At 39.7% G+C, this 22,910-nt stretch overlaps 2 protein-coding genes across 3 annotated transcripts in view; both read left to right on the top strand.

Annotated features, from left to right (window-relative positions):
- Nucleotides 1-10,850, top strand: part of si:ch211-159i8.4 (matrix-remodeling-associated protein 5) — a 44,757-nt gene extending 33,907 nt beyond the window's left edge. For both annotated transcript variants that reach the window (XM_017423135.3, XM_017423136.3), the window contains exons 11-17: nt 1,887-2,405; nt 2,520-2,691; nt 4,457-4,714; nt 4,837-4,963; nt 5,979-6,059; nt 6,280-7,426; nt 8,835-10,850. In XM_017423135.3, coding sequence (XP_017278624.1) covers nt 1,887-2,405; nt 2,520-2,691; nt 4,457-4,714; nt 4,837-4,963; nt 5,979-6,059; nt 6,280-7,426; nt 8,835-9,388 — 2,858 coding nt within the window. In that variant the 3' untranslated portion in view covers nt 9,389-10,850. The remainder of the gene's footprint in view (nt 1-1,886; nt 2,406-2,519; nt 2,692-4,456; nt 4,715-4,836; nt 4,964-5,978; nt 6,060-6,279; nt 7,427-8,834) is intronic.
- A 147-nt stretch (nt 10,851-10,997) lies between these two features.
- rab33a (RAB33A, member RAS oncogene family) overlaps nt 10,998-22,910 on the top strand; it is a 20,587-nt gene continuing 8,674 nt past the window's right edge. Inside the window, exons 1-2 of the mRNA XM_017423170.3 lie at nt 10,998-11,961; nt 15,734-16,331. Coding sequence (XP_017278659.2) covers nt 11,942-11,961; nt 15,734-16,331 — 618 coding nt within the window. The 5' untranslated portion in view covers nt 10,998-11,941. The remainder of the gene's footprint in view (nt 11,962-15,733; nt 16,332-22,910) is intronic.

Genomic DNA, 22,910 nt, shown 5'->3' on the forward strand with positions numbered 1-22,910 from the left:
AGTCAAGGCTCTGGTTAGATACGGGGGCTGCGAGTCTAACCCAGGAGGTTCGATGCTCCAGCGTAGGTCTGGTCTCAGCTGGAAGCTTAAGTACTGGCAGTCTTCATTAACTGAATCAGGATCACCTGTGGAGGAAGAACACTGGAGGAACCGGCCCAAGACGGGGCTAGAAACTCCAGATCCCTACACAGGAAAGAAGAAGGAAAGAAGAAGAGAAAGTGGGAGACACAAACACATAGTCACCCAGTTGGCATTCTCTCCGTTTTTCAACTCTGATCAGTTTCCCAGTTCCTACTAATGAGACCCATCCCCACAGCATGATACTGCCTCCACCATGCACCACTGTAAGGCTGGCATTCTCAGCATAATGAAAGGTGTTAGGTTTGAACCAAAAATGCTCCATTTTAGTCTAATCTGACTACAGCAGCTACTTTCACATATGCGGGGAGTCTCAAATATACATTTCATAAAATTCCTAACTGTCTGTCTTATTTTTTTTCTTTAAGCAACATCTATTTCTTGGACATTTATTTATATAGTCCAAGTCTGTATAGCTTATAATGGTCCTTTGGACAGTTACTCCCATCTTTGTAGAATAGCTGCCCAGCTCCATCAGGGTTATTTTCTCCTGAATGTTTCTCTGATTAATGTCATTCTTGTCTAGTCCTTGAGTTTTGGTAGATAACCCTTTCTTGGCAGGTTTGCTGTGGTGGGATCATCTTTCTATTTTCTAATAATAGATTCTGTGGGATGACCAGGGTTTGAAATATTTTTATAATCTAACCCTGAAGTTTTATAAACTTCTCCACAATTTTGTCTCTGACCTTGGTAGAAAGTGCCTTATGCTGTCTCTTGCTTGATGGTATCCCCTGCTACTCAGAGGTGTTGAACTAATGTCAGATGTCAGAACAGGTGTATGCATATATATATATATATATATAAAAGATATATATATATATATATATATATATATATATATATATATATATATATATATATATATATATAAGAGAGAGATTATTTGACACTTTGATTGGTGGATCTTATTGGACTAATTATGTGGCTTCTGGATGTCAGGATGTAAAGCAGAATAGAAAGAACACGAACGAATGGTGGAGCAAATACCTTTGCAACCAACTGTACTGTAAGTTAATAAATATAGAATCTGGAAAAAATGCACAGTCAAAGGAAAATCAAAGTTCTTGTTTATTGTCTCTTAGTTTGTTTGTTGTCATGTTGGAGTTGCCATGGCGTTTTGAATGACCAGAATCAGAATGTCTTTATTGTTTTAATATAATAATGTTTTTGTTAATCAAACAGAGTTGATGGCCCTGAGGTAAAAACTGTTCTTTAGTCTATTTGTTTTTGATTTGAGGGCCCTGTAGCACCTCCCAGAGGGTAATAGCTGAAACAGGTATAACCTGTGTGGGATGGCACTCCTAGGATGCTTTGGACCTCCTGAGGCAGTAAAAGCTGTAAACTTTCAATTTGTATATTCTTTTTACACCATCAATGGACATGGGGCGGCAGTGGTTCAGGAGGTAAGGGTTCGTCCTGTAACCAGAGGGTTTGAGCCCCGCACTGGCAGTCTCAGCCGTTGTGTCCTTGGGCAAGACACTTCACCCGCCTTGCCTGCTGGTGGTGGTCAGAGGGCTCGGTGGCGCCTCACTTCTGTCAGCCCACCCCAGGGCAGCTGTGGCTACAATGTATCTCGCCACCATCAGTGTGTGAATGTGAGGATGAATCGGTGAATGACAGTTTGCAGCGTGTAGCACTTTGGAGTCCTTAGACTAGATAAAGCGCTATATAAGTGTAAGTCATTTACCATCAACACTAGTAATTTTAATCACTCTTCCTCTTTTTTGTTCTGTCTTTCATCTTTTCAGGTGCCACCATCCCAGCCAACACCAAACACGGGCTTCGTTTCGAAGTCTTCAAAAATGGGACTTTTGTAATGAAGAACATCCAGCTTCAGGATCGAGGACAGTACCTGTGTACGGCCCACAATCAGTTTGGATCAGATCGAATGGTCATTACCTTAACTGTCCAGACCAAATCCCCCAAGATTCAACCACCGAAGTCCACAGAGATAGCGACCTACCTGGGGAAAAATGTTTCTTTTGACTGCCTTGCTTCTGGAAAACCACCAGCTCAAATTTCCTGGATTCTTCCAGACAGAACGTTTGTTCGAGACGCTGGAACCATTCACACGCTCCTCTCTCCGATGTCTCTGCTTCAGAATGGAACCCTGAAAATTCATCCTGCCAATTTCTCCAGCAAAGGAGACTATAAATGTATTGCCAGTAATGCGGCAGGTGCTGATACAGTCACCTATCGCCTCCATGTGGCAGCTTTGCCTCCAAGCATAAGTGAAGAGGCACAGGAAACTGTCATCGTTCAACAAGGTATGACACAAAAACTCAGATGCTAAAAAAACATCTCTGGGAAACCTTCTAGTTTGTGACTTAAAATTTGCTTGTAAACTGTTATTTTGAACTAATGAAACTCCATTTGACCAGGCAGGAGTGTGTATGTTCACTGCTCTGTGAAGGGCGAACCAGTTCCTGCTCTGAAATGGATGCTGCCAGCAGGCCTCTATGTGAAACCGTCACAGTTTCTGGGTCGCAGGCTGTTTGTCTTCCCCAATGGGACACTACTTATAAACAATCTTTTGCCATCTGAGGGTGGGAGGTAAGAGATGTGTCTTCCAGTCTCTTCCAGTACCTAGACGTTTTTGAACCACAGATGCTTATATACCAAAACATTGTATTTGGGTTGCAATGGCTTTTAAAGTTTAGATAAACTGATCAGTTTAATTAAAAGAAATGAACCTACACAAAATTATCCAGATTAACAAAGTTATGTGGGGAGAAGAAATTGTTTAAAAAAAAAACTAAAAACTATAAAACTGAAAAGTGGTATGTCCATATGTATTCACCCTTTTTTGTTTTTAAGCTTCAACCTTTACCTTCCGAACCCACATAGTTAATGTTACTCATTACTGGTCAAAAAAATAATAATCATAAAGTAGGAAACAAAATATGCTAGATATTTATCTCATATTGATGGTTGATGTGTCCTTAAGTAAAAAATTTGTGACCAGCTGCCAACTACTTCGTGCATTTGTTAACTTATGGAAACAGCTGACGTGACTGAAAATAGGTCAACAGTAGTAGCATCTACAGAAGAGTCATTTTGAATAGAGAAGTCCAACAGTTTTGATGTATTAGTACATATTTATACTAGGTTTGGTTTTGTAAAGTATGCAGATGAAAAGATAGGTTAGATTGAAATGGTTTAGAAGACAAAACTGCATGAGTTTGACTGTCAAGTTCTGTTTTTATATGCCTCAACGCCATGGTTGATCCCCAATTTTTATTCTGGACAATCTCTTACTCTTTCTTTCTCTTTTGTTTTGTGTTTAGCAGCAGATTCACTCTCATATTTCTACTTAAATGTCTTCTACAAGGTTATACATTTGTCTGATTCTGCTATATTTATTTATCTACACAGACTACAACTAGCCTAATATAGGTTAATCACATGACTCAAGCTTTCAGGTGGTTCATTATATCTAGAAAACTCTTCCAAGCACCAGTCTATATAGTTCAGGATAACCCTTTATTTTACACTTTGCAATGAGTAACTTTAAATAATATCCACCTGCGGCCAATTTCACTATCAAAAGATCTGAGAATCATCCAAAATTCAACACTGGTATATATATGCTTTATATTTGGGTTATAAATATATAGCTCAGAACCTTGAACATCCCAGAGCACACCAATAAATTCATTGTAAGGAAAATGAAAATTGTGGCCACCACAGCAAACTTGCCAATAGAGGGCCGTCCACTAAAACTCACTAACAGAGCAAGGAGGGCATAAGTTAGAAAAGCAACCAATGGGCTGAAGAAAACCCTGATGGAACTGAGCAACTTTTCTGTTTGGAGAATCTTCCCATAGAATCAATAAAAGCTGACCAGAGCTGGGCTTCATGGAAAAGTGAACAGGAAAAAGTCCTTGCAACTCCCTGTATAGCATTAGGTGGGCTTCAGAGGTTTAATCATGCTTTTCATTACTTAGACATTTATCTAACAAAGTTAATTAGCTAATGATTTAATAATACATCTGTTCTTAATATTGGTTCAAATATAAATTGTTAAAGATTTCAAGATTTTCAAACAAATACTTGAAAACCCAAAGATTTCCTGTATTTTTTTAGACTTCAGTGCTTTTTAACAAACTGCAGAATTTGGCAATGGAAAGCTCCATATGCTATAGATGTAGATTTTAGCTCAGTTATTGTAAAAATCTGACTTTTTTAGACATAGTTGTTTCAGTCCACAGGTTTAAGTTTTTGAAACTCTACACAAAAGAAGTCCACAACTCCAGTATGTCATAAGGATGTCCAATTAAAATAAAATAGATCACCAAACTGCCATCATCCTTCACAGATACGAGTGTTTGGCCACTAATGCAGTAGGAATGGCGAAAAGAACAGTCCAGCTGGAGGTGAAAGACGAGTCCTTGTCCCACCAGCCTCCTCCTTTTCCCGTCCTTCCACCCCAGCACCATGCTACTCCATCCCGCCAACATATTCTTTCAGCCATGTATGGTTCCACCATCTACCTCCACTGTCCAGAATCAACTGGATCCACAAGAGGGACACTCTGGCAGCTGCCCTCCAAGACCATTCTGGAGCATCGATACAGGCAACTGAAATAACTTTTTGTGACCATTCGCAACCACACCAATAAGGACAATGAAACATGCTAAATTGCTTAAGTTGTTGTTGATTTGCTCTTTTGCAATCCACATATCTTCATTTCTCCAGCCCAGAGAGACCAATTAAAGTGTTCCACAATGGGACTCTGAGGATCCTTCAGCTAACAGAGCTGGATGGTGGAAACTATCTGTGCATCTTTCAGCGGCCCAATGGAGAGGACATGGAGCTCTTCCAGGTATGAGCACAACAAATAACACTCATCTGAGATTTAAGGATTATTTTGCTCCCTGATCTTTATAAAAGGTTTCAGTTTAAAATCTGTCTCAAGGCACTTTTTGTTCATTAGCAATAGCTTGTTAAAGATTTTCCCAAATTATATATGTTTAAAAGTTAACAGTGGAGTATTTAACTAAAGTGAATCCAAAAAAAGACTTTTGCTTTGCTCAAGTACAGTTTTTGCTTTAATGCTGTATCAGTATCAGTCTGTATCAGTCCTTGACACATCGAGGACTAACTTTTCCGCAAAGGTAAAAACATGCATCAACGTTGACAAAAGACTGAAAATAAGTTGGTTTAAAAAAGAAAACTGAAAGAATGTGAGCAATTGTCTTGGGATATTGAGATCATTTCAGCTGTAATTTTGAAAGTGTTTTGTGTTTTCTGCCAACTGAATAGTTAAAGATAAATTGCAGACACTTTATTTTGCATTACAGGAATACTAATACTTCCTGAAAAAATGCTACTTTTGCTTGAAGGGAATACGGTTGTTGTTTCAACTGCCACACACACTAACAAAAATGCTGAAATACCTATGCCATCCCAATAGGTGGCGTGAACATTTACATAAAATGTATATATATTTATACATATAAAGAACATTGTTTTTTTCTCTCATAATGGTGTTGAGATCAGGTTAACACAAGAACATGACTTTGGCTGTTTGTTGTTTGGGTTTCTAGAGCAACAAAATAACAGCAAAGACTGCACATAGTTTCACAAAAGCGTGATATTTCCCCACATACACTCAAAACAGAGTTTTTAGAAGTCTGTTATTCTCAGTTAACTGTGTGTGGATGAAAGGTGCAAAATATTTTCCATTTTTCAGCAACAAGGGCAATGCTGGAAGTTAACTCAGTGTTTGCTAAGAACAGTGAGGCTTTCTTGATGTGGTTGATCTGATGACACAAGGTTTAATGAAAAAATGCATTAAAAGTTTTTCTAACAACATTCTGCATGTGTTTACTGAGCAGGTAGAAGTGTTGATGACCCCTCCTCGAATTGAACATGTAAGGACTGCACAGACCAGGGTCATCTTTGGAGAAAACTTTCAGGTAAAGGAACTGTACTGGTAGGAGCAAAGTTTGACCCATGAGGCAGTGATCGAGAACAGTGTTTTGGGTCAAACTAAATATCACCAGCTATTGGCTTTGTTTATTTTCTTGATAAACATGACTTTACCTAACTCAATTACAACTTAAAAGTTAAATTTTAGTAGAATTTTATACTAAGAATCTCTGTTGTACTTGTCTTCCTGTACTGTCATTCACCAAGGTGGACTGTGTTGCAAGTGGCCTACCTAATCCTGAAGTTTTCTGGAGTCTTCCAGATGGAACCTTAGTCAACAATGCCCTTCAGTCTGATGACAGCGGCCTTCGCAGTCGCCGCTATGTCATGTTTGGGAATGGAACTTTGCTTCTTCAACAAATGGGCAAAAGAGATGAGGGGGACTATACTTGTCATGCGAAGAACAAACTGGGCAAAGACGAAAGAAAAGTGCGTGTCAAAGTGGGACCAAATGCTCCAAAAATTGGACTAAAATCACAATCACTGGTGACTGTAAAGTTGGGGGAATCAGCAAAACTGAGTTGTCAGGCAATCGGTGAACCTAAACCAACAATTACATGGATCTCACCACGAACAAAAGTGATACCAGTGTGGTCAGACAAATATAGAATTATGGATGATGGGACACTAGTTGTGAACAAGTTGACACTTGCTGATGAAGGGAAATATGCATGTGTGGCACGAAATTCTGCTGGTGATGATATTAAAAACATGATAATTGAAGTTGAACTTCAGGAACCCTTTATCAACGGTGTAAAAGGAAAGAGTACTACAACGCTTTTGGCTGTTTCTTACCAAACAGCACTTTTAGATTGCAAAGTGGAGGGAAAACCTGGACCACAGGTCTGGTGGGTTACTCCTTATGGTCACTCACTCACAACACCCTACCTTGGAGGTCGCTTCCAAGTCCACCAAAATGGAAGCTTGGAGCTGCGGGGAGTCAGGAAGACAGATGAAGGAAGATACAAGTGTCTTGCTAAAAATCATCTGGGTGAGGCATCCCTTTCAGTTGAATTAGAAGTGGCATCATTAGCAGAGAAACCAAGTTTTGCTTTTCCCAATATTGAAATCTTACCAATTAAAGAGGACGGTATTGAACTGATCTTGGAGTGCCCTGCTCGGGGCAAGCCAAACCCAGAGTTTTTATGGGTTCTGCCCAATGGAACAGTATTACCCCCTGGACTTAAACTTCCACGCTTTACCCATCACTTTGGTAATGGAACTCTACGGATCTCTCGACCAGTTGCAACTGATAAGGGAATTTACCGATGCCTAGCAAAAAATGTGGCAGGCCAAGCAGAGAAACGTTATGCCCTGGAAACCGGCAGGAAGCCAGTTCTAAGAGGATCTACAGGTAGGTTTTTGATTTTCAAAATTTATAAACCAGATAAACCTTCAGTATCACTATTTAGCTCTGTCTACACAAGTCAGAATATTTTTTAAGTAAATATTATTGATTGTTTCCTGTTTATATATTTTTTTCTCCATTCATACAATTCTTGCAAAAAACTAAAAGGTCTTATCAGTTCCTTAAAGGGAGAGTTTGGATTTTTTGAGGGTGGTTCGGTGGAGCTTCAGCCAGTATTTTACAAGTAGGCTACCTTCTGTAGGCAGCAGTCAGAGCAATATCAGTCTGGAAAATTGGAGATAGGATTTACAAAAAGGGACTTTCTTCCCTGGTTTCACGAGTCTTAAAACTCTACTAAGAAATTATGGGTACTACGACAGTGGTTCTTATGATACTTTTGAGACTCTTTGCTTTAGTCACTATGAGTGTTTAAATATAAAGTGGTGGTCCATTTAACACTTGATCTTTTTTTCAGCTCAAAATATATAATCCAACAAATAAAGTTCCAGGAAAAGGAAAACGGCTTGCTTCAAGACTTTTTTCATACAGGACACCAGGTTGTACCCTGTTATTAGAAATTTTAAATTGTTAAGATTCCAATAGGAAAACACTGTTGCCACAATTAGGAAAAGAGATGAAGATTCTTCATATATTGCATATATCTGGTGTTGTTGACTCTTTCCACAGTGGAGCCACTGATGTGCAGAGAGGATTGTTCAGTTATTTTTCTAAACTCTACAATCAGCACTTTAGTTTTGACATTTAGAGAAAGGGTGGTGGCTCCACATCAGCACAATAACTGTTCCACCTCTGCACTGTAAGATGTTTCACTGATGAGTCCCACCACTACTGGGTTATCAGCAAACTTACTGAGCTGATTTGTGCTGAATTTAGCAGTGCAATCATATATTAGCAGAGTGAAGGGCAAAGGACTGAGTACACATCCTTGAGGGGTCCCTATACTGATGTCTTACTGTCAACGCAAACTGTCTGTTGTACTGTTTGTCTGCATTGGTATTTAAAAAAATGTTTGCATGAACCACAATGAAATGTTTGTAATCCAAGTTGTTTTAGGGAGGCAGAAATTTGCTTTGGAACTTGTGCTTGTATGGCTAGATGAAAGGTTGACTCTACTATGAAAATGTATGCTTCTCTAGGCTGAGCTCACTCTGCTGATAACAACTCCACCAAACCCCAATTAAAAAAACTAAACTATACCTTTAATATGATATCAGTGTAAAGAGAAAATTTGAAATTTTCTGTTCAACCAAGATTGAAAATACAGTTTAAGCCACATGGAGTAAACATTTTAAAGAACTCTAAAATATTAAGAACAAATGTGGATTTGGCCTCAAATATTTTTGTACTTGTCATTTCTGCATCTGATAATACTCATATAAGTTTAATTATTCAGGTGGGATGAAAATCACCTATGGCCTCAATCTCAACCTGCCTTGTACTGTGGATGGCTGGCCCCTGGCATCGATCACATGGACCCTACCCAATGGTGTTGTTTTGGACAAACCTCAGACTATTGGACGGATATCTTTCTTCACCAACGGGAGCCTCCAGGTCAAACAAGCTGCCACTTTTGACAAAGGAACATACATCTGTAAAGCCTCCAACTCTTTTGGATCAACAGCACTATCCTACCCAGTCACAGTGATGGTTTTCCCACCACGGATCACTAGCACGATGGCATCCATAACAAGAGTCAATCGGGGAACACCAGTAATGCTACAGTGTGTCACAGCTGGTATCCCAAAGCCAGATATTTCATGGACGTTACCTGGGCGCACCACGCTACTACCGCATGTGTACCACACAGTGCGGGGAGGAATTTACATGACAGAGGAGGGTAGTCTGGTCATACAGAATCCTGTGCTCACAAACTCTGGTATTTACAAATGTAATGCCAAAAGTGCCCTGGGAACCGATTTCAAATCAACATACCTACAAGTTGTTTAAGGGACAGTTAGGATTTAGGAGAACTTTAATGCGAACTGTGACTGGATGAGAATTTCCCACTCAAGACTTTAATTGTACATTCTAAAGATGCTCTGCTGGCAGATTTAAAGCTGATTTGTGCCTTGTAGCTTGAGAAACTATGCAATTTGTTCTTTTTTGCAAATGTTGTTTTTCACCCACCAAATCATCTCAAAATACGTGCTCACAATTATTTTTTATGTTGTAAGAAAATTTGTCCTTTTTTCGTTTCCCTATTTAGAGCCTTTTAAACTCCCTCTGTTGCATTATAATTTGTAAAGACCAATATTTATCACTGCAACTTTTTGTTTTGTTGTAAAAGATATGTTCTGCAAGGAAAACGATGTCAGGTCATGGGTTTGAATTATTTAGGTGTATCTAGTCCCTGTACCTGCAGATTGTTTTAGTGGAAGTGTATTTTTACTGTTTTCAATTGTATCATTGTGTTCTTCTTTCAGCTGTGGGGTTTCCACAGCAGATCACCTGCCTCCATCTCACCCTATCCTGAACATCCTCTTCTGTCACACCAACCCTCTGCTCACCCTCCTTCTTTACAGCCATGAACCTTCCCTATGGTTTTCCTCTTTTCCTCCTCCCTGGCATGCCTACTCACGACTGTCTCACTGTGCTTGTGCATGTCTTGCACCACCCTCACATCCATCTCTGCTACACCTGTCTTCCTCATACACTACCACAGTTCTTGTAGTTCCTGTGTTTTCCACTGCATGAATATAAATTATTCATGTCCCAAAATCTACAAATAAAGAATTGCAGGTGACACTTCCCTTCAAACCTTACAGCAAAAAAGTTAGTTTAGTGCAAAAATTATTGAGATGTCATCATGCAAACTTTTAATTATAAACTACTTTTACCTTGTGTTGTACTGCCATGTAATTCTTTTTTTTTTTTTTGTATTTTCAAAAAGAAGTAATGATTGACTTCTACAAATGGCTGTTTTATTAAATGATTTACTGTAAGTATTTGATTTCCCTTCTATATTTTCAAATTGGTGAGAAATAGTAGTTCATAATTTTAACTGTGCACACGGAAATCTGTAACCCTAATTTATAAGTAAACATATTTTACAGATATCGACTGTATTAGTGATTTAGTAACTTGGTGGGTTCTATAAAATGCTTCATAACATGTCTCTTATTCGTTTCTTTATGCTGCACTTTGATTTCTTTAACCAACTGAGCTAGTTTTTACCGCCCTGCCCCCCCATTAACTATATTTCATAATGCAGTAAAAATGTCTATATTTATTGTTCTTTTTAAACCAAACTCAGGCAGAGAGGCAACAAAGAAGTCTAAACATAGGGAACACCTTGTCTACCAGTCAATCAGAAGACCGCCACAGGGAAGAGGCTGAAAACGAGAGGCAAGAGGCAATGGCTTAAGAATCTGTTTTAGACTAAAAAGAAAAAAAAAAAATCTGGAGAAGGTTTGAAGGGTGCCAAAACAGCTACTGCCTAAAATTTCAATAAATATCAACTCTCTTCTATAAAGCCCCAAAATAATTTGTGACTTTTTTTAACCTGACTAAATATCAACATTTGATGTATGACCTGAGTTTAACATTCCGTGGTAAAATATACAAAAAAATCAAAAAAGCTACACCATGATTGTGTAAAAAAAGAGTGTTAAAAATGTTAAAAGTGTTTTCTGTCGGTATGACAAAATCCTATTGTGTAATAAAGTTTTGCACTTATTTGTTTGTTATACGATGCATTGCTAACAAAAGTCATGCTATTTGTGATTGAGTTGCACATTTTGTGTGGAGAGGTAGCAGTTTAAAATACTTGAAGGAATAACACCTAAACAAAGGTGCTCTGATTTTTATGCATTGGCACGGTTAATAAGCTGTAATTGTCCTGTTTGGACCTGAGCTAAGCTTGATCTAAACTTGGAGCTATTTAAATCAGAACGGAGACTATATTTACTGAAATGTGTAACAAACTCTCGAATAAAACCCTTTAATGTTCTCCTTAAATGGTAGCAGAGTAAAACGTTTTAGTGTTGACAGACTGATAATAGGAGTGATGAGTAATATCATAAACACCTATGACTGTTTAAAACCAACAACTTGTTTGGTTTACACACGCGTGTGTGTGTGTGTATTATGTAAATGAAGGCTATATTTCACTGTCGGTTTGTGTTCAGCAGAATGTCCCAGTGTGCATTGCTCTCAGACAAACAGGCCTTTTACTGAGGATGAAGGGAGCTTTGTCAGACAGAAGCCTTGAGACCGTTCCACGGTGTGTGTTTGCTGTGTGAGAAAGAGATTATGTGAAGTCATTTTTTTGTTTTTTTTTTGAGAAAGTGTGCATGTCTGTGAGGTGGAGATTGTGTCTGTGCGTGAGGGATTGTTCAACACAGTGAGCGGCACGCCTGCGTTTGTGTGTGAGGACGGGGGATTTGTGATTCTGTCCACATTTCGGTTTGATACCAGCAGACGGGGAGGGTGGGTTTGTGTGAACAGGAGTGTGTCTGTGTGTCTGTAAGAGGATGCAGCTCAAACACTCTGCAGCACTTTATGAGGGATTATTTAAAAAGGTGAGTGCAGCTATTTCTGTTTCTTCTTATAGCTAACGCCAAGAACCGTTTGTGTTTCATGTGGAAAATGGTCCAGATTTTTCTAATGACAAATAATTATCAAGACAAGTGGACCAGTCTGAGACGTCTGAACCAGTTTGAGGCATCTTCATAGTCAGTCTGAGACATCTGACCCAGATTGAGACATCTAAACTAGTCTTAGACATCGGAACCAGTTTGAGACATTTTAATTGGTCTGAAGCATCTGGACTAATTTGTAACATCTGGACCAGTCTGAGACATTTGAACCAATTTGAGACATCTTCATAGTCAGTCTGAGACATTTGGACTAGTTAGTCTAGAACATCTGTAGTAGTCGGTCAGAAACATCTGGACCAGACAGTATGAGACATCTGAACCAGGCAATCTGAGACATTTGACCTAGTCTTAGACGTTGGAACCAGTTTGCTACAGGTGGACTAGTCTGAGACATTTGAATCTGTCTGAAGTATCTGAACTAATTTGGAACATCTGGACCAGTCTGAGATATCTGGACAAATATGAGATATCTGAACCAATCTGAGACATCTGGACCAACCTAATGTGGACTACTGTGAGGGCAATAAACTTCCAATCTGTGAGTGTAAAAAAACGAAAACGTTAGAAGGGAAACTAAAGAGAAAGCTGGAAAACTTTTTAGCATTAAGACATCCAAACCCTCAAACAAAAATAAATGAACTAGTAATAAATGAATAAAAACCAGGACTTTACTAACGACTCTCGAGGAAAATCACTGAAGGGCCTTACTACCTTTTCTACCAATTAACAAAAGAGAGCACCTTTTCACTGCAGAAGGCCTAAACGTTCGTCCATCCCCCGTTTTGACGGTCAGAGGTTGTCCTGACAAATAACCATGGGCGAAGAAAGATGTGTTGAGGGAAAAAAAATAAATATTGCATTTTTGTAGCCAAGAGTGCTCTTGAATTTTGTGTTCTGTGTGTCTTGGTGTTTGGTAATGAAATATGCTTTTTAATCTTAGACTGAGACAGAAATTAGATTATTTAGTCCTTGTGAACTTAGAAACAAAAAATAGAGCTGACCATTTAAACAACCTAAGGGCAGTGTGTTAGAAATGTCAGTTTGAATAAGTATGCTCATTTTAATCTGTATTACAGAGAGTAAAGTTGTTTTTCTAGACCAAATAATGATAATAACTTTAACAGCTGATAATATTGATTTAAAAAGGCATCTTCACGTGATCTTAATGAGGTGTGGATTCTGTGAAGGCTGAAATCCTGTTCCTGTTGCTTTATGGAATGTGATAATATGGCAGGATGATTGGATCATGTGACCAGACCTTGTGAGAAAATCTCCTTTCCTGTCCAGGATGATGTGGTGACGGCGTAAAAAAAAGGAAACCCCACTAAAGTGCTGAGTAAAATCCAGCAGAAAAAAAAATATTTATGTGGAAAAAAAAAATAATGTCCAATCCAGATAAAGAAACACCCAACAGCTAATTATAAAGGGTTACACAGTGTCCACATTGTATTTCAGGTTGTTAACTTATCATTTTACATCAGCATAAAAAACAGCCGCTCTTTGTGACTTTAGGGTGTTTAAGATTTGGCTCAATAACAAACATGGCCATCAAAACTTAATCTGCATGATATAAATTGATATATTTGCCACAAGCCGCCCAAAGGCAAAGACGTACAATAATGTTTTTACATGTGCTTGTGTGTGCCTGCGTTCCCGCCTCTGTCTGTTACCAAATTATTTCTGGAATTAAAATTAAAAGGCTCAACAATCTGATAAAGAAAGCTGGTTCTGTTCTGGGGATGACTGTGGAACCTCTGGAGATGATGATGCAAAGGAGGATTTTGCATAAAATCAAGGAAATCATGGACAACCCTGACCATCCTCTTCATGAGACCGTCATCGGAAAACAGAGTCTCTTCAGTCAAAGGCTTCTTCAGATTAGCTGTGAGACGGACCTCTACAGGAGATCTTTCCTGCCCACAGCCATCACCATCTATAATAACTCCTTGATTTAAATGAGCTACGTCAACATTTAATTTCCCTTTGGGATTAATAAAGTAGTTTTGAATTAAATTGAATTGAAAATGCACACCAAACAAAAACTTGGAAATCAGACAAATGACACCGTTTCTCCAGAGAGGGCAGCAAAGAGCAAACTTCATAGTGTTGACGTTGACCCCCAGCCACCCATCGGTGGTGCCCCTGCTTTAAACAGACTAGCCTCAGTTTGGAGAAATAAGTCTTTGCCATGGACTTGACTCGAGCTTGGATTCAGAGGCTTCCCATTGGGTGATCCTACCCGCTTCCAGCTTGGTTCTTAGGACCTACGTGGCCGAGGCAATTTCATGTCAGACTGTAGACCATTGATTGGCCAGGGTCACAGCCTCCATTTTCTACAGCCACACAGCTTTGCTTTTATCCTATTTTTTATAACGTAAGCCTTGTTAGTCTTCTTTGGCTCCCTTTTAACTTGTGTTTGACTAATCATGGACCGAGCACCAGGCAGAGCACGGCCTTCATGTCCTCCAGTGTTGGGGGTCTCCAAAAAATGACATCAGTCCCACCCACATTGAACGGAAAATCACAGAGACCTTGACCTGTAAATATGTCCTATAAATGTGTTAAGGTGGAAGCGTAACGTAGCTAGTAGGTCACGTAAACACTTAAGTATAAATTCTGACAGCTGCAGTCTATACATCCCACAGTGGTGGGCGATGATGTAAGTACACGTGTCTGTGTTTGATATTGTGTGAAGCAGTGGATGGATTTTAATCAAACTCTCAGAAATAAATCAGGAGATGTACAGTCAACCTGGTTCAAGATGGCCTCCACAGCTCTTCAACTTTGCCAGCACAAAAACGGTTATAACTCAGGCAGTTTTAAAGAAGTTGAGCTAAAATTTGGAGTGGTAGCAGCTTAGACCCATTCACAACACACACTCTGAGTGCTACAGGATTGTGCAAGATCCTTTGAAACTTTGGCATTAACTCTAAGAGTCAACCTTGTCTGTCTGTTAGCAAAATATCTCATGAACCACTGGATGGATTTTAATGAAACTATCACAAAATATTTATTGGGATATACATCTTCAACTGATTGACTTTTAGAGACAATCCAATTTAAGATGCCCCCCACGGTTACTCAATATGAGCAAACACTACAATGGCTATAACTCAGTCAATTTTACAGATATTGAACTAAAGTTTAATGTGTTATCAGCTGAGACTTATCCCCAACACATGTGTTTAGTTCTACCAGATTGTGTGAGACCTTTTAAAACTTTGGCATGAACTGTTAGAGTCAACCTTGTCTGTCTGTTAGCAAAATACCTCATGGACCACTGGATGGGTTTTAACGAAAGTCTCAGAAAGTAATCATTGGATGTACATCTACAATTGATTCATGTTTGAAGCCAATCCAAATCAAGATGGCCGCCACAGCCAACTGACATTGGAAAACACAAAAATGGCTATAACTCGAACGGTTTTACAGATATTGAGCTAAAATTTGGTGTGGTAGTAGCTGAGAGTCATTCACAACACATACTCCGAGTGCCAACAGTTTGTGTAAGGTCTTGGTTTAAAACTTTAGCATGAAAGGCAACGATGCAACTTCCTTTACTGCCTTTCATTATAACCTATTGCATAGAGAAGAAGGCATTAACCTTCAGCTGATATTTGTGAGTTATTGTAGTTTTTTTGTTATGTTTTAGGTCTTCATGTTGTCTTTTATTTTCTGTGTTTCTCCCTTTAAGTGTGCCATCAGCTGCTGAGAGAAAGCGCCGTCTGGTCTCCTCCTCCCCGCCCCTTTCCCATCACCCATCCCTCCCTCCCTCCATCCATCCATCCATCCATCCATCCATCCACCCCCACTCCTCTCTCTCTACACACACACACACACACACACACACACCGACCTGCGCATCACCTCCTCCGGCAACAATGACCAAGGATTCCCCGGAGGAGGAGAGCCGCGCTGCGAGTGGAGGAGATGGAGGAGGGGGAGGAGGAGGAGGAGGTAAAGGAGGGCAGGTTCGGAGAAACCGAGCCGACGACAATGTCACCATCCTGACCTCCTCCATGGATCTCCACAGAGCCGGCCGGAGCCGGGCCAGCAGCGGCACCGACGCCGCCCCGAGCGTCACCTCCTCCGTGGAGCTGAGCGCCGCCTCCTCCCTGGAGCTCAGCATCCAGACGCGCATCTTCAAGATCATCATCATCGGGGACTCCAACGTGGGCAAGACCTGCCTCACCTTCCGCTTCACCGGCGGCAGCTTCCCGGACAAGACCGAGGCCACCATCGGCGTGGACTTCAGAGAGAAGGCGGTGGAGATCGAAGGGGAGACGATCAAGGTAGGACGCAGCAGAGGGGCTTGGATGTTGATGGTGTTTCCTCACTGACGCCTTCCTCCTCCTTCCTCCTCCTCCTCCTGTCCCTGTTGATCAGCTCAGAGTCCAGAGGAGGACATGACATGGCCTTGTCTTTCATTTTAGCCCTCAAACTCACCCCTCACAACAGTAAACACACACCTCTGGGATGTTTTGATCATGATTGGATAAGAGGGTGAAATGCTCGGTTTTTGGCTCTGTGGACTCAACAATAGAACAAAGCAGGTCGGTTTCTGGGTTTGCATGGCTGAGCGGGCATTCGTGGCTTTTTGCATTGTTTGGAAAACAGGTCTGAAGCATCTGCACAGCTGAGATTTAAAACAAGTAGTTTCCTCATGTCACAGATTTGGCTGCAGATCCCTCACATGTGCTCCACCTGCAGAACCATCTGTGTTCTATGTGATGGGTAAAACTGAAACATAAAAGGTAGAAACACAAAAGTCTATATGAAAAAGGTCATTCGGATCTTTTGAAGTGGAGAACTGTGGAAAGGTTATTAACAATCAACATCTTACCTGCTGTAGATAGTGCCTCAGTTTGGAGAGGCAGAGTTTAATTCTGACTATAAAGTGGGGCTAAGACCAACAACCAATATCTCACTGGCTGCAACCATTCGCGCCTATAATACACAAATTTTCACTTGGAATCATGCTCAATTGGTAGGACATGTTTGTGGACGTACGTATCTGCGAATAAACTGCAGCATTCATGCAAATGACATGCATTTTTTTATTTTAGTTCCATTGCAAGTTATTGTCATTGTTGTCTTCCATCAGCCACAATTTGGGTTCATTGTTCGGCCAACTGCTGCGAAGTTGTCTCACATTTCTCGCACCTTCACTGGTGTTTCGCGAGCCTGCGACTCTTGAAGACCAGTTGGCGACTCAGACATGCCAGAAAATGGGCAAACTGTCCGCCGCAGTCTCACTAAATGCAGACGGACTGTGACAAAGTGACCAGCAAGCCATGCGGCCACATGCTAATCTTTTTAACCCTTTTACTGCGAACAGGTTGCCAACAACACGTTTTGACAAGCCCTCTCTGCATTACCGTAATGTTGCGATGGTTCGTGCTATTAGAAAAATTTCAGCGGTTTCTGAAAGCTGAGAAGCTGCGATTTACAGGTAGGTAGGTAGGTACATTTATTTATATAGCACTTTTCAGCACGAGGCAACTCAAAGTGCTTATATTATAGCTAATATATGGTTATCATGATCATTTCACTGCCGCAGAAAGCCTCCAAATCAGCCTCCTCACACAGACATTTTGTGGCCTTTGTACAGTAAAAATACACAAAAATATCTTGGTGGCTATTTTTAGGTTCATGTGTAAAGGGTTAAAATCACGGCCTACTTTTGTGTGCTTGGCTTCCAAAACTGTAGTCTAGGCTGAGCACTTTATACCTGCACCCCCCACCTCAGCAGCTGCTCCCACATTTATGATTTCATCTACTGGAGTACAGATCTGAAATGAGGGCAGGCAGATGTGGACCGTTTTTTTAATATTATGTATGATGAGCACAGTTTTTAGACCTGAGCATTTGGGACTGTACCCCCGGATGTTGTCTGTCATAAGGAGCGCTCTAGTGCTGTCGAGGTTATAGAAACTACACTGAGAAGGGCTGGGGGCGCCTGTAACAACTCTGTTGACTATTTTGGAATAAATCTGTCACACAAATTTTTTTGTACATCATCTCATATTCCGGCGACACAAGAGCGAGAGCGACTCACAAGAGGAAACAGAGAATGTCAGGGAACTTTTCCAATTGTTCCGGATTTTTGACTCCCTCCAAGAACGCCGTTTGCAGTTTGTTGCCAACAGTAGCAGCCCAATGGGACACTGGGTAAAGTGGATTCCTGCCCCTTTCAGAGTGGTTCATGCAAGCACTGACTTTAAACCTTTATATTGCTACCAGTGTTCCATTACACAGTTGATTACATAAAATTCAAAGGGGTATTTTTGAGTGCAAACAACAGCAGCAGGAAGATTTAGCACTTATGAGCAGCCAGGGACACTTCCAGCAGAAATATCATAGTATTTAGCTGGAATAACTGTGATGCAAAATTGATTTTAGTGCACACTGTGCACAGGTGTATAAAATAACGTTGTAATGAATTGCTATTTCTCCAAATTGAGGTTGTTCAAAGAGCTAGCTACAACATGTAAAATATGAATTGCTTGTAACAATTCCACAAAACCCCACTGTCAAAAAGCTGAACTATCCCTCTAGGCATGGTAATGGCCTGTTCATTCAAATCAGGTGTGTTGATGTAGTAAAACGTGGAAGACATGCACCACCTTGGCTCCTGAAGGATTTTTTAAAAGGGAAACCCAATCTAATCTTAGTGCTCTGTAATAAAACAAGTTAAGCTCTGGGACTGGAATCAAACTCTACCAATCATAAGAACCACAAGAGGGAAACAAGCAGCTTCATGGTACTGCAACGGCAAATACTAAACTTGAGATTACAATTTCTGTGTTTCCGTATGTAAAACTACCGTACATACGAGAAAATGTCATGTCAGACCTCAGCAGACAATCACAATGACTTTAAAAATGAAGAAAAAGACTGCCAGCAGCTTTAAGGTGATTAACATCTTAACTCGATCGTCAGTTTTATTTTCTCTTTTATTCTTTTACTTTCTCCACCTCATGTGGAGCCTAACAGTGCAGCCATGACGTGTATCAAGTTCCTTCTTTCCCTCTGGTTTTGTCTCAAATTAAAACGGTGAAGTCAAATCCTGAATATGTGACCTCCAGATGTCCCCTAATGACGACTCACAAAGACACACAATGCTGTTACGGTTACATGTGGGGCCAGCCTGTCTGAATCAGTGAACCGCTTCCAAAAACATCACACTGGTGGAATATCAATTATATATCATCAAACTGTATTTGAATTTATCTTACATGAGTTTCTGTTTGTGTTGCTTCCTTTAAGCTTCCAGTGTGTCGCATTTAATGGAATCATTAGGGATAAATGTAATACCTTTTTATAGGTATGTTTGCATAAGTATAAAATTATTTCTAGTTTGAGAGTTAGTGGGGAATTTTATTTTGGCTGCAGGTCACAGTTTGTGCCACTAGGTGGCAATGTGTTTCACTTTGCTGGATATTTAAAGTTGCTTAAGGAACGTTGAACTAATTCACTAAGATTGAGCATGAAGGAGGAGTTCGCCTGTTGCAGTCTTGAAACAGAATTAAATGCAAGTTTTACTTTTCATAATTATCCCAATACATGTTTGGGTTTTTCTGAAAAACGATATGTGAAGCTAAGATATGTTTCATAGTAACATTTTTTAATTGACATTTATTATTTCATTAATTAGTGATAAACCAGGTAAGTTATATAGATGTTAGTTTAATTTAAGTAAAGAAATGTGCAGGAAGCTAATTTATACGTTTCAGGCAGGTTAGATGAACACTATTACATTATAAACTAATGGGCAAAAATTGTCTCTAATATCTTATGGATGATAGGGTCAAGACCGAAAACATTCGTGTTAGGTTCATTGGTAACTCTAAATTGTCCCTAGGTTGAGAGTGAAAGAGAATGGTTGTTTGTTTCATTTGTCTCTGTGTCCCTGGGATGGACAACGGCATGTCCTAGGTGTCCCCTGCCTCTCTCACAGAGACAGCTGGAGATAGACACCTGCTCCTCGTGATCCTGTGGGAGAAAACGGGGATAGAAAATGGATGGATGGATTAAAAAGGATGGAAGAGTAAAAAAAAATGTTTTAATTCCCTCAAAGGGTTAATCTGTAGCTGTTTTTCCTCTGGACTGTTGATAGGGGAGCATTAAGTATACATTAGATGTGTGATGAAAAGGTATATTAAATAATCTGATTAAGATAATTTATAAAACTGATTTGAAAGGCAGGTTGCTGCTGTTACATCTTTGGAAGAAAAGGCCAACACCAGTAAAAACCACCTGCTGCCTTAGATAACACCAAAACAGGGTTCAACTTTCAGAAACTGAACTAAGGAGCCCTGACTGAACAGGGTGGAGCAGAGGGAGGGGAAATCCTGAGTCACCGTTTCTACTAAGACTGATATCATCAAGGAAAAGGCAACAACTGAACATTCTCCAGAGAAATATATATACAGATCCATGTTAGGAGAGTTAAATAATAACAAGAATCAGTATTTGTTTTGCTACTTTTAGCTTGTGGTCTGTTACTTTGGGTTTTTAGCTAGCCTTTTGCTACTCTTAGCTTCTGGCTACCATTTTGCTACTTTTAGCTGGTGTTTTGCTTCTATTATCTTGTAGCTAGCGTTTTGCTCTTTGTAGCTTCTGGCTAGTGTTCTCCTTCTTCTGTCTTTAACAACTCAGTTTCAGCTTCTTCCTGTAAATGTCAGTAGTCTCTCAGCACTCAGCATTCACACTGCATTTTAGCAGAAAATGCCATTTCCATTTGTCACTGTATGGATGGTAATCAAAAAGAACCCAGTACTGGATTTGATCTGTTAGCACCCTTAGATTAGCTAGCATTAGCTAACAGCGGGGCTACACATTTCCAATAAACACATCCGAAGTCTTCCTATAGAAATGTTACAAACTCACAAAGCAGTATCAAATACATTAAGAGCTAGAAGCACTCAGAGTGCACTATTAAATAATAGTGCAATCCAGATCATAGTCTGGATCACCAATAAAATGTAATCTTTTTTTTTTTGTGGACAACCCCAACATTTCCTGAAAATTTCCTCCAAATCTGATCTTTAGTTTTTCCCTGATCTTTGCTGACAGTCAGATGAACAAACCAACGGACACAACCGGAAACAGAACCTCCTTGGCAGAGGTAACAAAGGGGTTTACCTCCTGGAGCATAGACACGGTTTTAACAAAGGGGTCACCTGTGACCTTGACTTTTGACACTGTGACTTTGAAATCAATAGGCATTATCCTTGACCCATGAAGTGTCCAGCTGTGTGGTTTAACATTTTTAAGATACATGGTTGCAGAGGTAATACACAGGGTCACCTGTGACCTTCGCCTTTGACTGGATCAGCACTAAAATGTAATTATGTGTTTCTTGTGACAACCCCAACATTTCCTGAAACTTTCATCAAAAACTGTTCTTTAGTTTTTAAGTAACCTTGCTAACACAGAGACAAACGAACAAACAAACCAACGCTACCGAACAAAACAAAAAAATTGTCGACTTTAGCCCCCTGACTAGCGGTAGCTCCACTGCTCCACTATCACGGACGAAAGAGCCCAGAAAGTTTCCAGGAAGAGGTAAGAGATAGATGGTGTCAGCACCACAATCCTCAACACTTGTTGAGTCAGTCAGATGTGTTTGAATATCTGAATCTTTATTTTTAACTCAGCATGTGTTAAAACAGTAATAACACTAATGAGCTTTGATGATCCAAGCCTTGGGGCTTTTTATGGCAGATTGCTGGTTTCTTCTTTTAAACTATGAAATAATTCACCCGGTCTGTGCCGAGTGTCAGCAGCTGTCCTTGTTGACATGCGGAGAGCTTCTGATCACACCATTTAAAGCAACATTCGGTCAGCCGATAGTAGGGCACCATTCAGAATGTGACATTTATTATTTATAGATTTGCTGGAGAAAAACTAACATCTGATGCCTTGTTGTCCTTCACTATCCAGCCTGGCAGTATTATTTTTGTTTGCTCAAGTCTTATTATGCTGTAAAAACTGTTCTCTCCTGAGACAACAACCTTTCCTACAACAACCATTCATAGTTGTCCACTCAGTTACTGGGATTTATGTGTAGCTATTGCTCGCAATCAAAAGTGAAAAGTTGCAAACGAAGTAGGAAGGTCTGGAGATTGTCAATTTTGGAGGCTGCTGTTTCATCAAATACACCAAATGTTTCATAACTACAGACACCAGTAGAACAGCTTAGTTTATTTGACAGTATGATCTTTGATGTAACATGGCTAACTGGTACATTTGCTTTTTTATTTTGTTTTTCCTTTAACTAATTAGCTTCCCTTTTCCCTCATCCCATTTTAGTGGTTTAGGCAGAATAATTACTTCATATTTTGGTATCTAAACGTCATTTCCATGATCAATCAATCAATCAATCAATCACTGTTTTGCCGTAAAGTTACTAGAATGATTCATCCATATCTCATTTGGTGCTTAGTTTATATGTAAAACAACCCCCTTAAACCAAGTAAAGTTGTGCTTCAAGTTTCTTTCATATCAAATTTAGCTGAAGAACCCTAAGGGTAACAAACACAAACTGAGCTAAAGGTAACATCTGAGCTAACCTATCTTCCAACATTATTATTGTTTGTGTTTTATGCTTATCATTCGTTTATTTTGTTTCAACGAAAGGACTACTTTCCACCTGTTGTTCTGTTACAGGTGTCATAAAGTCCGCGCTGAAACAAAATACAAATTTATGACATCAACTACAGGTGCTGGTCATAAAATTAGAATATCATGAAAAAGTAGATTGATTTCAGTAATTCCATTTAAAAAGTGAAACTTGTATATTATATTCATACATTACATACAAACTCATATATTTCAAATGTTTATTTCATTTAATTTTGATGATT

Source organism: Kryptolebias marmoratus, linkage group LG9 (genome assembly GCF_001649575.2).
Source record: "Kryptolebias marmoratus isolate JLee-2015 linkage group LG9, ASM164957v2, whole genome shotgun sequence".
NCBI classification, from domain to species: Eukaryota; Metazoa; Chordata; class Actinopteri; order Cyprinodontiformes; family Rivulidae; genus Kryptolebias; species Kryptolebias marmoratus.